Source organism: Pteropus medius, unplaced genomic scaffold (genome assembly GCF_902729225.1).
Source record: "Pteropus medius unplaced genomic scaffold, Ma_sr-lr_union100, whole genome shotgun sequence".
Classification (NCBI taxonomy): domain Eukaryota; kingdom Metazoa; phylum Chordata; class Mammalia; order Chiroptera; family Pteropodidae; genus Pteropus; species Pteropus medius.
The window spans coordinates 1,277,527-1,293,783 of record NW_024343733.1 but is presented as its reverse complement, the minus strand read 5'-3'; the positions used below and the strand labels follow the sequence as shown (position 1 = coordinate 1,293,783).

General features: G+C 58.7%; 1 protein-coding gene across 1 annotated transcript in view; it reads left to right on the top strand.

Annotated features, from left to right (window-relative positions):
• RBM19 (RNA binding motif protein 19) overlaps positions 1-16,257 on the top strand; it is a 111,800-nt gene that overhangs the window by 77,819 nt on the left and 17,724 nt on the right. The window contains exon 22 of the mRNA XM_039868214.1: positions 4,104-4,209. Coding sequence (XP_039724148.1) covers positions 4,104-4,209 — 106 coding nt within the window. The remainder of the gene's footprint in view (positions 1-4,103; positions 4,210-16,257) is intronic.

The following is a 16,257-nucleotide window of genomic DNA, read 5'->3' as shown; positions in this document are numbered from 1 at the left end:
CGCGTCCCTCCCTCCCGCACACACCTCGAAAGAAATTAGAAACGTGACAACAAACTCCAGTTGTCGCAAACCCGCCACCAGCCATGCGCACTCTGCTGGTGGAGGGGGTGGGCCTCGGTGTGGGGGAGTAATTGGTGAACCCGAGGTGAATGAAATAATTGGAAAAGTGAGGTGTGAGTTTGTTACTGAAGTGTGAGCGTGGCTGGGGAGGGGTGCGGGGAGGAGGGCCATGTTTAAAAGCCCGCTATGTCCTCTTTATTCACAGCTTCTGATACAGTAATTGCTATTTTGTGGTTTCTATTATCTACACAGTGGGGAGCACACGCGTCTCCTTCCCCGAGCGGCGGAGTCTGGGCTCGAGGGGGAAGCTCCTGGGTGTCCTGTGATTTTCCTCCCTCCGTGGGCCCTGGTGGTCCTGCCCAGCCTCGCCCAGGTGGCGGCCTCTGCTCCCAGGAGTCGAGGGTTCACACCCAACTTCCTAACTGAGCCGCTCTTAAAAATGACTCCGTGGCCTTCGCTGTCAGATAAGAACCTTAATAATGGCTGGTATTTATATATCGCTTATCTCCAAGGAGCTAAAGGTACCTCATCGATTTTCCTCACCAACCTTTTCTTTTTTTTCCCATTCTAATTCTCTCTCGATACCTCTCTGAGATCCTCAGTTATCAGCCTTATGTTATCCCCACGGCTGTGTCGGAACCAAAGCTGTCCCCTTTCCTGGCATTGTCCTCGAGCCGGGAGGGCAAGCTCACCTGGGTTTGCGTCCCCGGCCATGGGACCTGGGCAGGTCCCTTTGCCTCTCTGGGCTTCGGTTTTCTCGGTTGTAAGAACAGAGGCAGTTGTCGCACTGAGAAACAATATATTTGAAAGACCCAGCGAGTCGCGGGCGCTCGGTCATTGGTAGCTGGGGTGGCAGCCACGATGACGGTGTTTTGGTCTAAGCCGTTCACTTCAGGGCTTTGCAGTCCTCAGGAAGCTGCTTCTAAGATGTAACCCTAACCTTCCGGCCACTCTGCAAGCCCCAGCTCTCTCTCGTCCTCTTCTCAGAGGGTAGGAGAAGCGTCGCCATCACTGTTTCCCTGATCTCCTGAAGCATAACGAGATTTTGGAAGCGCCCAGGGTGTTGGGACACAGCATTTCATTCACCCTGCAGGTGTCGGCCTGAAAACCCCAGACAGCGGCCGTGACCTCCCCACGACTCCCCGGCTGCCTAGGACAGGATCCCAGCTCCCCGATCTTTGCCCACGACCCCTCGTGGATCCAGGGCGCCCCTCTGTGACAGTTCCCCATGCTGCGCTCTCGAATGCCACTTCTCCGGGCCACGTTAGCACATCTCCTTCAGCCTCTCCTCATCAGCTTTTTTCTCCACCTTTTAATTATTTTCCTCGCCTTTCTCCGGACCCTTAGCTGCTTGCCATGCACGGAGCATCCACAGCGTGCAGAGCGCTGCAGAGGGGGAGGGATTCACCTCTCCGTCTCTCTCCCCCTCTCCCTCTCCTTCTCCCCCTTTTCACTCTCTCCCTCGCTCGCCTTCTCTCTCTGTCTTTCACGTGCTCGCACACACACAGACTGGCTCACTAGAAATTAGACAGGCTGAGAAGAAACCTAGGCAGAGGCCATTGAGACCATCAAGCGACACGGTTGTAATCGCGGTGGGCAGAGGCAGGAGGTTTGCACACGGAGTGGGTAGAAGGAACTAGGACTCAGCCTCCTTTGTCTTGGGCAAGTCACCGGACCCCTGAAGATGACGCGGCGCATTCCCAGCCACCTCCACATGCGCCCTTCCTGCTTGCATCAGACAGGGCCAAGCCTCAGAAAGAAAGAGACCCCCATTCCTGGGTCAGAGAGCTTAACATCGGGCTCATCTGGATTCGCATTCTGGCCCTGCCACTTACTAGAGAGAACTGCTACCTCCCTGAGCCTCAGTTTCTTCATCCGTAAACTGGGGATGGTAAGGCTCACAATTAACATCTGTGCTGTTCGTATGCACCCACGGCCCATTTCCTGTCTCCCTCATCACAGCCCTCTCTATAGGTGGAACGTACCAGTGATCGTGTGTACCTTCAGGGCTACCGTTGGCTTGTCGATTCAGTCCAGAAATACTGTCAGGCGTCCACTCTGATCCAGGCACTGGGCTCCTTGCTGCAGTTCCCATGACGAACAAACAGTCATGGTTTTTACTATCACAGAGCTGAGTTCCAGCCCCAGTGGAAGGCAGAGAGCTACACAGGCATCTCCATCACAGTGAGCCCTGATTGCCGGTAGGGCATCCAGCCCAGCCGAGGGCAGTAATCGGCACAGGCTGCCCAGGGCAGGCAGTGGTGAAGCCGAAGCCTGAAAGAACCTGGAGGCTGGGGCAGGGGCGGAGAGCAGGCAGAGAGGCCAGCACACCCGTAGGCTGTCTGCGACCGTGTACCTACAGTACCTAGCGTGGCCTGGGCACGCAGGAGGTCTCACCAAGGCTCCCTGTGCCCGTCAGCCTTCCCACCGGATCTGAATGCTTGCGGACCCCAGTCCTCCTGGCCTTCAGATGCACCATCCCTGCCGTCCCTGTGGCTCTCTGAAGCACTCGGAGCCAAGGGACCATTTATCTGAAGGCGCCTACAAGGAAACTCAACCATCCCTGCCCTCTCTGGGCAAGGCCAGCCCAGGCAGAGGCACGGGGACTTCCATGGAGGAAGAGAGGCGGCGTGTCTGTCGTGGGACCCATCGGCCTTTAGGTGGCAGAATAAAGCAGGGTTTGCAGGCATGACACCTCAGCTCTCCACCTCACCTTCTTGAATGTCCCCACCTGCCCGGCGTCTGGGCCCCAACCGGCCCCCTCCACATCTGCCAGGAAGACTGACAGAGCTCCACCGCCCATCCTGTCCAGCCCCTCCCCTCCCTGGGAGGCTGGCCTTGTCACCAGCAGCCCAGTTTCTGTCACCTGCTCAGAGAGGCGCCGGGAGGGGGGAGCGGAGCTGCCGGGGAGAGCTCCGTGCAGACGTGCAGATTCATTTTGAGGACTCATAATGCCGCATTTACACACCGTCCTGCCTTCAGAAATTGGGCTGGCAGATGCCTGGTCATGCTGGCAGGGCTGCAGGTTAACGCCTCGGATTTAGCTTATATCATTTCACGAGAGCTTACGGCCTTTACTGTGTTTTTTACCCAATCAGTCTTTGGCCCTGAAGCATCCTAGACCATCATGTGTACGTGTGTGTGCCCAGGCGCCCGCGAGTATGTGTAGATTTTCAAATAAACTAACACCTCTCTTCGGATGCCGTGCACATTAAATATTTATCGGTAGCAATTTGCACGCGTGTATGTGATAAATGGACGCTAGGGTGAGGTGGGGGCACGGGCACGAGGCGGGGCGGCAAGCGAGGCCCGGTCCTTTTGTCCGAGAATCTCCCTGAGGTTTATCCGGGAGGAGGCGGGTGGGGGTCTGAGCTGTGTTTACCTGTTTGATCCCTGTCAGGCGGAGCCGAGCCATTTCCTTCTCCAGAGCTTTGCCTGACTTTGGCTTGGCAGAGGAAGCCCAGAAGGAGGGGAAGAGGGGCTTAGAGGGAGTCGTGTGTGTCATTAGAGCACTGACGATGATCCAGCCTGAGCCCCAGGTCTGGGCCCAGGAGAGGGGCCCGTCCTGCTGGTTCAGCACAGTGCTCCACCGTGGGGGTGGATTCAGGTCGGGGGACCCCGCCGATCCCGAGTCCGGAGCCCCAGCTGGCACACACCAGCAGCCCCGCGCCTTTCCCGCCTGGCCACACGCGTACAAGACTGGACACCCTGCCAAATAACACTGACCCCCACGGGCTGGAGGAGGACGAGTGTGCCAGCCAGTCAGAGAGGAACTGGAAATTCTCCATCAGCGTCTCCAACACGAGCGTCCCCTCCGCGCCCAGCGTGCAGCCAGGGCCTGAAGGAGAAGGCCGCTCACGCCCCCAAGCAGGCGCTGGCCATCCGGAGCCGACACGAGTGTGTGTGCACGCGTATGCGTGCACACGCCCCTGCTGCGCATCCCTGTCCTACAGGAAGAGGAGCTGCAGGGTGGCCGTCCCTGTACCCCCCCCGGCTCCTTTGTGTCTTCTCGGACCTCGAACACTTTGTGTTTTTGTTCTTAGCACCTTCGGGGAGCTGAAGACCGTCCGCTTGCCAAAGAAGATGGCCGGGACAGGCACACACAGGGGCTTCGGCTTCGTGGACTTCCTCAGCAAGCAGGACGCGAAGGTGAGCGCAGGCCCCTGCCCAGCGACCTCCTTCTTGGGTCCTCTGTAGGAGAAGCAGCAGAGCTCCTTACAAATGTGGGTGTGTCGCCATCTGTGCGTCTCTCTCTCTCTCTCTCTCTCTCTCTCTCTCTCTCGTCTCCCTTATCCTCTGATATGCACAACATCCTTGAAAGAAAAGACCCTGGGTGTTGAGTTTGCAGGAAGGAACAATTCTGTGATCTCCTCCTTCCCCCATGTCACATACACAGGGACCTGGGACACAAAGCAGGCTAGTAGATGAGTTTCTCAGGCCTCCCAGGTCAGACAGGAAACAGCTCTGTCTGTCATGGACCCGCCCCCTGCCACCCCCAGAGTGGGCCGCATGAGAGAGGGTGTACAGAGGGGGTTTGGGGGACAGAGCTTCAAAAGGAGACTCCAAGGTATCCAAGTCGGAACCCATGAGGACACGTCTTTCGCTTCATCCTACCTGCTGGTGGCTGGGGCTGCTTTTTTGTGCTTGTGGCAGGCGAGGGCAGCCTCTCTGAACCAGGGGCTTCATTCTTACCGACTGGGTACCGACTGGGTCCCGACTGGGTCCTCGCGCGGCCCAGCAGCAGACATGGGGGCAGAGGCTGCGGAACGGGGGTTCTGGCTTTGTCCGTGGTCGCCACCCTCATGGCACCAGGTCAGAATCCCCAGGAAGGTGGTAGTGATGCTGTCATGCATCGCCATGGGCTCCCTCCATGAGCTTGTGTCCTCAGGCAGCCTCTTTCCTCTCTGGGCCTCATCTTCCCTCAAGGGTACAGTAAAGCGACAGGCAGGTCCCACCAATGGCTGGGCCCCCTCCACATCTGAGGACGTGCCCTTCAGAAAAGCAGAGTGTTTGTTGGGATTGCACCTTTTGGCCTTCCGCAAGCCGGTGTTGCCAGAGGCCCAGTGGGCGGAGCTGGAGGTGACATCTCTGGGACACAGCTGCGGCCTTTGTGAGCCCTGGGAACATGCACAGGCAGAGAGGGCAACCCCCCCGACCTCGGGGAGCCTTGCCAGCCACCTTTGTCTCAGCATCTTGAGCTCGAGTGCCTGTTTTGTTGACACGTGGCCACGTCTGTCCAGACATCTGTTCCTCTTTCTTCTCGGCCAGCAGCCTTTCCCTTGCTACCGTGCTGACAGCCGGGCAGCACCCCCTACGTGCAACAGGCCCCCGGCCTTGATGCTCACCGGTATAGCAGGCGCCTTTGGGGTCCCCACGTTGACTCAGACGGAAATCGGGGGGACAGCCGTCCACAGCAGCTGGCAGCTCAGCTTTCCTGGCCCTGCCCCGTGCCTCAGTGTCCTCGTCTGTCAAATGGGAATGATAACGGGTCCTCCCCCACAGGGTGAGGCCAGATGGTGCATGGGAAACTCTGGCACCGGTTCTGGCACATGAGTGAGCTGTTTCCCCCTCGTTTCCACCAGCCCAGGTCCCTTCGGAGCCAGCCGGCCCATCCACAGACAGAAAGGCAACCCGGGACAGCGTGTCCTGCACCATGTGCCCCCGAGCGCTGGGCTTCCCAGGGCATTGGGCCGGGAGGGTGTAGAGCCTTCGTCACGTTTTGCATCAGGGTTCCCGCCTGAGGCTGTGACTGAGAGAGAGAGGGGGGCGGGGATCCACTTCCTGCCCCTAAGGAACGTGTCTCATTAAGGGCCAGTGTGGCGCCAGCTGGTCGAGCGCAGACTGCGAAGCCAGGCTGCCCGAGTTTGAGTCCTAGTACCGCCACTTATCGTGCTCTGTGATCTGGGGCGAGTGACTTACTTTCCATGTGCCTCAGTTTCCCCTGTGATAAAATGGTGATAGGATTTTTCTCACCGAGTGGTGGCGAGGTTTGGGTGCAGTGCCAGTCATGGAACAGCCTGGCCCCCGTGAGCACCGCCTGTCAGCTGTGATGAGGAGGATGGTGGTGACAGTGGTGACAATGGCGATAGTCTGAAAAGAAGGGATTCGGGGAAGGAGCGGGGAGCAAAGGCCTCAGTGACTCTCGAGCTGGAAACCGTCTTTCCACACCGCGCCTCTCTCCAGAGTCGAGGGCGATGTGGTGAGGGTGTTAACAGGACTCGTGGGGCCTGGAGGGTCCGGCCCATCACAGGCTCCCAGCCCCGAAGTCCCACACACCCCGCTACCAGGACGTAGTTGTCATTAGAACAGCAGCGGGCGCCCAGGGAGACAGGGCAGCACGGATGCCTGACTGACCTGTGTGCCAGGCGGTGGGCGTTACTCCCAGCTCAGCTCCTGGTGGCTCTGCCTGCTGCACCCTCCTCTGCCCATGCCTCGGCTCCAGGAGGAGAAAGGGCACCAAGGACGAGAACTCAGGCCACAGCCCCTCCGAGACTGGCTCTTGCCACCTCCGACAGGCAGCGACCTGGCTCCAGAGCTGCTTCTGTCCCCTGACGTCCCAGCGGCTCTTCCCTGTCACCGCATTGGGGCAGGCCGAGGGCCCTGTGTGCCCGCCGAGAGCACCTCTCTCCTGCAAAGCTCCCTTTGCTCTTTTCGCCTCCCGGGGAAGCTGCATGGCTTCTCCCTCCCCTTCTCCCCGTCTGTCTGAAGAACTTATTGTCTTCCGAGTGGAACATTCAGCGCTCTCCACTGACCCACAGAGCCGTGCGCTCCGCATCCTGCTGAATGGCGCTGTGAATATTGTAAATATCTAGTTAGCTCGAGGGTGGGCGTGAGTTACAAGAGGGTGAGCGATGCTGCCAGAAGACACTGCGCAAAACCCTGCGGGTCTTTTTTTACCTCCGCAGAAGGAGAGCGTGGGACCCCCAGGGCTGGCAGAGGCGCCTTTGTGATCCTCAGCTCGCAGGGCAAACAAGCTTCCCTGAGCGACTCTCCTCCTTTGTGAGCGCTCTGGGGAAGGACCCCTTAGAAACCTCCCCGGGGCTCAACGGCACCCCGACCCGCTCGCCCCCCTCACGAGAACTGTTCTGCCATTGCCAGTCTTGGTGCCCTCCCGGGGGGCCTCCAGGCTGTCTCCAGTCTGGGGGGAGGGGGAAGGGGAAGAAAAGATGGAGGGAGGGGGCAGGCATGCGAGGAGAGAGGCAGGGAGGGAGCACGGGCTGGTCGGAGGCCTTGAGTCTGGAGAGCAGGGGAGGAGCCCGTGATTTCCGGGCAGGGCCGTGCCAGGGCTTGAGCCGGGTATGTTGGCTCCCAGTGCAGCGCTCGCTCCTGGCTTCACCGGCTGGCAGAGGAGAGAACTCAGCCCCGGTCAGTCCCCCAGTCCCCCAGCAGCACCGTCTCCGCTTGGCCTCAGGCAGGTGCCATCTGCGTGCGCCCTGCCCTCGGGGATTCTGAGTCCCCGGCCTTCCTCCGTGACCCCCACGTCCCACCCCGCGCATCTGCAGGAAGCCCGCTATCTCGCAAGCCCCTGCTGTCAAGCACACACCTCACAACTGGGAAGAGGCTCCGAGAGGGTGTCGTTGGTGGAGCTCGGAGTAACCAGGCAACTGATGACAGTAGCCAGAGGCTCCTGCGGCCCTCTGCACCAGCTCCGTACATGATACGCACACCGCAGGCACATGGCCGCTGCCCAGCCTGCAGCCGCCCTGGGGGTCGGGCAGGAGATGCGCGTAACTCCCTCCCCGGTGCTGCAGGCAGTTGCTGAGTTCCCTCTGTGCCGCTGCTGCCCACACCTGCCTCTGCAGCGGCGATGCTAAACGGGGGGTGGGTCCTGGCCGTCCGCCCTGGTCACAGCCTCCACGAGCTCGCATTTTCTCCCAGCCTCGGACATTTCATCAGCCCCCGACGTCCCGAGCAATAGATGTCATTCCCTCCGAAAGTGGCGATACTATCTCGACCTCCAGGTGTGACGATCCTTCGCCCACGTGCTGGAGAGAAGTGGAGGATGGACGAGGGTTGACGAGGGCAGACAGGAAGTCAGGGACTCACACGCACCCAGAATGCAGTGCGATTCCCAGGTGCGTGGCTGTCCATAGTGTCTCAGGTGCCACGTGGTCCTCTGGGCCCTGATGATATTTCTGGAAGGGCAGCATCTTGGTGTTGATAAAAACTACCAACTTCTGAAAGGCCATCTTTGCCAGGGACAGTGCTGGGCATTTGTGTAGGTCATTTCTAACCCTTGGGGACACTAGGAGAATAGGGGGTAGGAAGCCATATGACACATGGGAAGACTGAGGTTCAAAGGGATTAAGTCCTTGCCCAGGGTCATACAGCCAAGTGCTGAGCGGAGGTGGGAAACCACCTGTGTCTATCTGACTCAGGACTTCCTCTTTCCTTTCATCCATCTATCCACTTAAAATGGGGGCCAGCCCCCTCCAGTTCCCCCACACCCATCACCTCTCACCCAGCCCCGACGCCTCACCAAAGAAAAGCACTCGCCAAGCTAACAGCATTTTGGAAGACAACCAGAAGGTCGTTCCCTAAAACATCTCTTGGGAACAAGCCCAGGATGATGGCAGCTCCTCCCAGCCCTCAGAAGGAGTGGACATTCCTTCATCAGCCCCCACGGGCACACACGGCCCCCTTCCAACCCTCCCACCCCACGGCACAGCTTTTGCCTCAAAGGCAGCAGCATTCTACCGGGCGGGCGACCTGGGGTTCCCCAGCCTGTGTGGCCATCCCCGCTGACCGAGAGGCCACCAATAGCCACAGGGATTCCTTTTAGAAGCCACAGGCTCCTCTCTCTCCACCCAGACGAGGCTGGTCATGGCGGAGGAGGGGAAGGGCGACACGGAGGGGGAGAAAGCAAAGCCCGGACACCAGAACGTTAGCTTTTTCCCACGTGTGTGCCTTTAATGCTCCCCCCCCTCCCCCCGAGCCCGCCGCCCCTTTGTACTTTTGCAGTTACAGCTGTTTTTATTTGCCTGGGCTGCTGTTGTTTTAAAAGGTCTATTTTCACATGGAACGTTATCCAATTAGCAGAGCAATGTGTCGGCTTAAATAAACACTTGGGGGGAGCCGGCAGCGGGGAGACAGGATGGCGGCTGGCGCTGGCAGTCAGAGCTGCTCTCCTGGCGGTAAGCGGGCGCAGCTCTGGTGATGTGGCCGCGCCAGTTAGTGTCACCTTTCTCACGGCCCCCGGGGAAAGGCACAGAGAGAGATGTGGGCGCACGGCCCCCGGCCCACCCCACTGGGGGTGACGCTGGGCATTTCAGAGGGGCTCCATCAGGCCTCTCTCACCGACAGCCTTTGCCTGGCCCATTCGCTGTGGTGACAAGCGAACCAGACAGAGCGGCTCGAGGCCGCGCTTGGCCGTGTCAAACGCACGGGAAACGGCGGTGGCCGTCAGGTCATCCGTGTGCACGTGCAGCACTCACGTCTGCGTCGCTGAGAGCGAGGAGGGAGTGGGGGCCCTGTGGAGGTGCGGCCAGGGCAGAGGGGACATCGGCCCGCGGAAACCAGGAATCCGCGGTCCGGGTCATCTCCGGGCGGCCCACGTCCTGGATAGGCTTTGCTGCACAGTGGTCAACCGCGTGGCCTGTGGCGTCAAAGCTCCCTCTTTCCAGCTGTGCGACCATGGACGAGGGACTGCGTGTCCCCAAACCTCAGGTTACTCGTCCGCACAGCAAGAAGTTATAGCGCTGTCCCTTGCCACACTCGTGAAGCTCACGCACGTGGAGTGTGTAAAGGGCGGCACACAGGCCATGGCACCAGCAGAAGCAGCTGAGTGCCCCGGGCCCTGTGGGCCGGAGATGCTGTGGTTCGAAGCTGGGTCTCGGTGGGTCTTGGTCTCCTGAAATGCTAACTGGGAGCAAATTCGGGACTTGAGGTTTGTCCTCACTTTTCTGTTCAGGCGTGTGTGTTAGGCGTGTGTACTCACACCCACGTTTCAACTGTGGGTTTTACCTAATTCCTGTCATCAGGGCCCAGGGGGTAAAAGAAAACGTGTTTGAATCCTGAGCCTTGGATTTTCAAGGCAGGGACTTGGGCTCAGCCAACACATTTATAGGCTGGGAACCCGGGATCAGGACAAGCCACCTTCTTCAGATGAGCAGGTCCACATCCCTCATGACCTGGTGTCGCAGTGCCACGATGTACCCACCTGTCTGCTGTCTGCGCTGTGGCCTACCCAGCCCCTGTTAGATCAGGGCGTGGGGAGACGGGGCTCCAGGGCACTGAGGACGGCTGGGGTCCGAATGTCCCCCTTGCTGATTTATCAGGTGGTCAGTGCAAGCACCAAGGAAAGGTAAGGTGGTCGCTTCGTGCCTCCCCATGGATCCCAAGGCCATTACCAGGCCACGCCTCCTCATTGCCACATGGCTTTGACCCTGGCTGCCTGGAGCTGGCCCTCTTTTCCTGTCCCAACAGCTCTTTTATCTCTCTCAGAGGTCAGAGATGACGTGTCCCTTCATGTTCCCTAATGAGTCCTCCGGAGATGTTGAGCTGCGTTGGACTGGGCTGAGTAAATGACAGCGTTTACGAATGACTGAATGGCAGAGACATCTGTGCTTCTGAAAGATTTTAGACGTGACAGCCTGGAAATAGGGCCTGGGCGTTTCTTTTACAAATATCCTCAGCTCCACAGGACCACAGCTTGGAATGGAGCAGGATGTTGAGTGGGGGCTCATGATGAGAGTCACCCCATATTGTGCAAAGAGCCCCACTTATGGTAGGGACCACGTCCTGCCCAGCCCCTCCCCTGTGGAGGCCAGAAGCAGCTGCAGGGTTTGCCAAGAACTGGCCTACAGGACTCCGGGAGTGTGGGGACAGGATGTCACCCACAGGGAGACACGAAACATCCTGCAGTGGCAGACCCTCCTCCCAGCAGTTCCAGCCGGGCCTGGTGCTCCCATTCCCTTTGCTCGGCCCCTGTGGTCCTGGGCACACGTGCTCATTCTTGGCGAGCTTAGGTCACGCTTTCTCCAGGCAGTGGGGGCACAGATGGCTTGGGACAGATTGGCGGTGACCACGCTCAGGGAGATTTGACGTCTGCCGAGAAAAGCAGCCCTCCCACTCTGCAAGACACAGAAGAAAGGGCCAAGAGAGAGCCCTGGACTTCGGAAGACGGGAGGCCCATCCTCGGCTCTGCCCGCAGCCATGGCCCCTGGGGACAAGAGTCCTGCCAAGGGCGTGGAGTGGGCCCTTGTTGCCGGGAGGAGGAGGCCTGTCTCCAGGGAGACCTGCAGAAAGGTCAGGCCCAGCTCCGTGCTGGCAGCCCTCCAGCGCCTGCCCTGTTCTGGAAAGATGGCTGCCAAGCCTGGTCACAGTGTAGCTGGCACTGCCGTTCACCCTCCTCCCTCGCAGACTTCCTTCCCCGGGAAGGTAGAAGAGGCGGCTGAAGCTAGTGCTGCAGTGCCCTTAGTTGGTGGCTCAGGTCACAGGAGATGAAGGAGGTGTGATTCCGGGACAGCCGAGCAAGAGAACCAGATGCTGGGGGGTGGCCCTGGACCCCAGCTGGCTGCTCAAAGCAATCCTGGTCGGCCTGACAGGGCCAGGGTGCCAGGCCTGCTGTCCAAAGTGGGAAGTCCATCTGCCCTGGGTCAAGGCAGAGACTTCGGGCAGCCATCTGGGTCAGGAAACAGAACCCACCCCCAGATGGTTCAAATGAAGAGAGATTTATGGAGGAGTAAGTGGGACTCGGGGACTTGCCAGAGATGGCAAAGCCCCCGGGGACCTGTGCCAGCGGGAGCTGTTGCCACCTTAGGCGAAAGAAATGCTCGAGAGAAAGGTGAGAGCTGGAGCTGCCAAGGGGGGAACACGGGCAGGAGCTGCAGTCCTGGAGGGAGGGAGCGGGCGAAGAAACGCCCCCACCCGCTCCTCCCGCCCTCCAGTCCGCCTTGCTGACCCTGAATAGAAACCAGCGGGCCAAGGAGCCCGTGGGGTCAGCTCCCAAAGCACAAAGAACGGGATGGGAAGAGAAGCAGAAATAACCAGCCCTGGCCCATCGGATGAGAACCGGAAGTGGCCCCAAGGAGCTGGGGGGTTGCCTCTTGTGTGGCATTCTCTTTGCCAAGCCCCCTCAGAGACTTCTGCAGCGGCGCACCTGAGACATGTGGTGGTTTATCGTGTCCTGGTGGCAGAGGTGCCCGTTTCCATCCCACAAGAGTCACATGTGTTGGGAGCAGGGTCTCCTCCTCCTCTCCGTGTCTCAGACCCGAGTGGCGGGGTGTCCCGTGCGTACAGACAGTCGAAGGTGAGACATGCTCGTTTCCTTGCCGTCTTCCTAGTGCGAATGCAGCGTCTGAATGAACCGTGGCAAGATATCCAAACCAGCCCTCCGTCTGCAGCCAGGACCAACCAAAACGTCCCCGCCCATCTGGAGACATGTCTTCGAGACCCGCAGTGAAGGAGACACAAGTTTACGCTACAAACATTTACTGAGCACACTGTCCTGAGCATTGCTCTGAGGGTAGCAAGGATAGAGGCCTTCCCTTCGAGGTTCGCGGATGAGCCAGGAGACTGGCACACAAGCAGGTGTGCAGGGCACAGGGAGGGCACCTGGCTGCAGCTGGGGCGAGGAGAGCAGGGCCTGATGAAGGGAGCCCTTCCGAGGCCAGGGCGGAGATACGGAGGCCCGGGGACAGAATGTACAGAAGCTGAAAGAGGAAGTCGGAAGGAAGTCGGCCTGCCTGCAGACGTTGGCCAGCACCTGCCTTCGGTAAAATGGGAGGAGAATGTCTGTGTCACGAATAGGTGGAGGTTATGTAGAAGCCAGGACATTTATAACCCATAAGAAGAAGGCCCTGGAATGCAAGGGAGGAAAACGAGGCGCAGACACAGGATTTGGAGAGACGCGAGGGGCCAGGAATGTCTGAGTGTCCACTCGCCCTGCCGGGACGCCCAGCTCTGCCCGGATGCTGGGCATCTGGAGACAAACGGGGTTCCGGGGCTGTTTGGGTTGGTGCGCCGAGCCTGGAGCCAAGGTTGAGAACACTCTCTCTGGGGAGAAGGTGGCGTGGCTCTCAGGGGAGTCAGGTGTAGCACAGAGAGCGGGGAGGGAGCTGCTGATGGATCTCTTGTGCCTGGAACCTTCCGTGCACTGCAGCACCGCGTCTCCACCTGCACAGGCCCAAAGTCCCTGGAGGCCCTGGGCTGTGCCTTCTCACACCCCACCCCCACCCCACCCCGCGCTGTGGGTGCCTCAAGTATAACAAACTCTCATTAGGCTCTTAACGAAATGCAATTACTCCAAATTACCCAAGGCCATTTCAGCCCGGAATCACTGTCCGCGTTGCCGACGACAGTTTGAGGCCACCACGTTCCCACCACCAAGGCAGTGGGCGCCCCGGAACACAGCCTGATTTCACGTTAGCCCGAGGGGACTGGAACTAGGCGAGGTAATTCTGCTATTTCTGGAGAACCACACGTTGTGCTCAAACTTCAAATAACCTACAACGGTTCCTGCTCTTCGAGGTGATAATGGGAACTCAAGGGCATACGTCGCAGTAACCGCAGCCAGCACTCGGTGAGACTTGGGATATGCCAGGCGGTGTTGCGGGTGTTAGCTAATTTATTGAATCCTCCCATCTGTTCTTTGCCGCTGCCTGTGTTTTACGAAACCAAGGCTCAGAGAGGTTAAGCAGCTTGCCCAAGATCACACAGCTCGTAAGTGGCGGAGCAGAGATTTGAACCAAAGTGACTCAGGTTCAGAGCTTCCAGTCTTAACTGCTGAGCCACCTCACCTCTTAGACTGAAAAACCTTTTTTTTTTTTAATTTGAAGGGGCGATATCGGAGGGAGGTCGAGGGAATTCTCAGCCGTTCCTGGAGTGAATGGAAACGTCTGTAGGCTCTGTGTGACCAAGGAAGCAGAGAGCCGATGGCTGCAGTCAGAGAGGCTGCATCTGGGGTGTCTCGGTGGGCCTGTCTCCCAGGCTCTGTTATTTCATTCTTCTGAATTCTGGCGTAGCTGCCACCAGATGCAGCCTCTTGGCCGCCCCCACCCGACCGTGTCCCCCCGGGACCACAGCTCCTCGGGGACCCGGGCGCCGGGATGGAATACCCACCACACCAGACTCCCGACCAGTTTCTCTCCCCCATCTTAAAACCCCAGCTCCCCCGATCAGGCTGTTTCTCTGCCTCGCCAGCTGAGAACGCGTGTGTTTTAAAGATTTGAATGGGCCATTTCGGCTCGGAGTCCAGATGCATTTTTATATCCGCGTGGAAAAAAAATGCAGAAGCTCTGCTGGCAGTCAGAAAGAGTTTTTTTAAATTAAAGTTAAAAAAAAAAGAGGGAGGAAAGAAAAAGTTTCCTGCACCTGGCCCTTTGGAAAAGCACAGAAAAAGCATTCGTTTAATCTGGCTACATGTCTGGTTTTAAAAAGATGCGTGTCCCACCCACCTCCCACCCGTGCTTTTCACATCCGGTCCTTACTGAATAGCTACTACGTGCCACCATCAGGGCCTGTATATAAGTCCCACAATTAGCCCCATTTTGTGGACGAGGAAACCGAGGCTCAGCGTAGGGCAGCCGGCCCACCCAAGGCCACTGTGTTATTTTCCTAGGTTGCTGTAACCAAGTACCACAGACTGGGGGGCTTAAAACAACAGAAGCGCATTATCTCACAGTTGCGGAGGCGGGAAGTCCGAAACAAAGATGTCACCAGTATTGGTTCCTTCCGAGGGAGAACCGTGCCTCTCTCCCAGCTTCTGGTGCCGGCCGGCATTCCGTGGCTTATAGACATATCACTCCAGGCTGCCTCCCTCATTCACGTGGCTTTCATGTGGCCATCTCTTATGAGGACACCAGTCTCACTGGGTTAGGGGCCCACCCTGCTCCAGTGTGTCCTCGTCTTAATTTAACTGTATCCGCAAAGACCCCATTTGCAAATAAGCTCACGTCTTGGGGAACACAGTCCAACCCCTGACCATCCTGCTGTAGTTGACGGCCCACGTTGGGTCGGTCCCAGTCCAGAACCCTCCTGGTTATAAGCTGCCTCCTCGAAGCGTCAAAGAAGCGAGCGGACAAAGCCCACGGTGCGGTCTGCAACTTAGAGGCGGAGAAAAGAAGCCCTTTAGCCATTGCTGCTGTCCAGTGCTGATGGGCGCCTGGAGCTCGCCTCCTTCAAGCCCAGCACTCGCCTGAGGCCTCGCTACTGAGAGGGAAAAACTGCCAATGTGATGTGTCCGCAGTAGCAACGAGCACTGGCATCGATCGAGTGCCAGCTGTGTACCCACACTATTCTAGGCACTTCCCCAGAACCCTGACATTAACAACCCATTTTATAGACGAGGAGACTGAGCCTGGGGACAGTCGTTGAACTTGCCCGAGGTCTCAAAGCCAGAAAGCGCAGAGTCCAGGCTCTCGGCCACAACGTGCCATGGCCTCTGGACCACGGGAGTGTTTCAGGAAGAGCCCCTGCTCAGTGCCATTGAGCTCGAGCCTAGTAGTGTTTAAGGGAGCTCACTGGCGCCGTGTGACCACTGCCGTGAAACTCACAGGACTGGCGAATCCAAAGAGGCAAAGGAGACAAGTGCACTGTGGGCGTTGGGGGCAGTGGGCAGTGACTGCTGATGGGTTTCTTTTAGGGGTGATGACGAGAGTGTTTGCAAATCGATCGTGGCGATGGTTGTGCCGGTCTGTGAACTACGCTAAAGACCATGGAACGGCACCTGCGAAGGGCTGACTCACGTGGCACGTGGGTTATATCTCAATAAAGCTGTTGCCAAACAAAAACCGAAATGGGGGAAGCGGGCGGGGCATGGAGGTCGGGAAGAGCAAGTCGGAGCCAAGTACAGAGCGCGGGGCGGGCCCCGGGCCGCTGGGGCAGAAGCCTGCAGCCGGGGAGGCAGGGGCCAGTGAGGAGGCTAAGGGCGGCTCAGCCTAGGGCAGCAGAGATGGCATGGAATCGCCAGGGCCAGCGAAGGACAGAGCCACCACGTGAAAATGAGGCGCCTGCCTGATTGTCATCGAGTGGCCAGACAGGCCTCGGCTTCCTCGCGCAGCACTGCCCGACAGCCAGGCAGGAGGCGAGCCGGCCAGTGGGTCGCTCTGCCCAGACGGGGTATGACGTGGGGAAGAAAACGCCGCCTGGCCCCAGCGACAGGCCCAGACAGCGGCTCTGTCGGCGGATATGTCAACTGCATCGTCACTCGCAGCTCCCTCCCTGGGAACGTAACCCACTAATTGAAAAAAGAGTGCC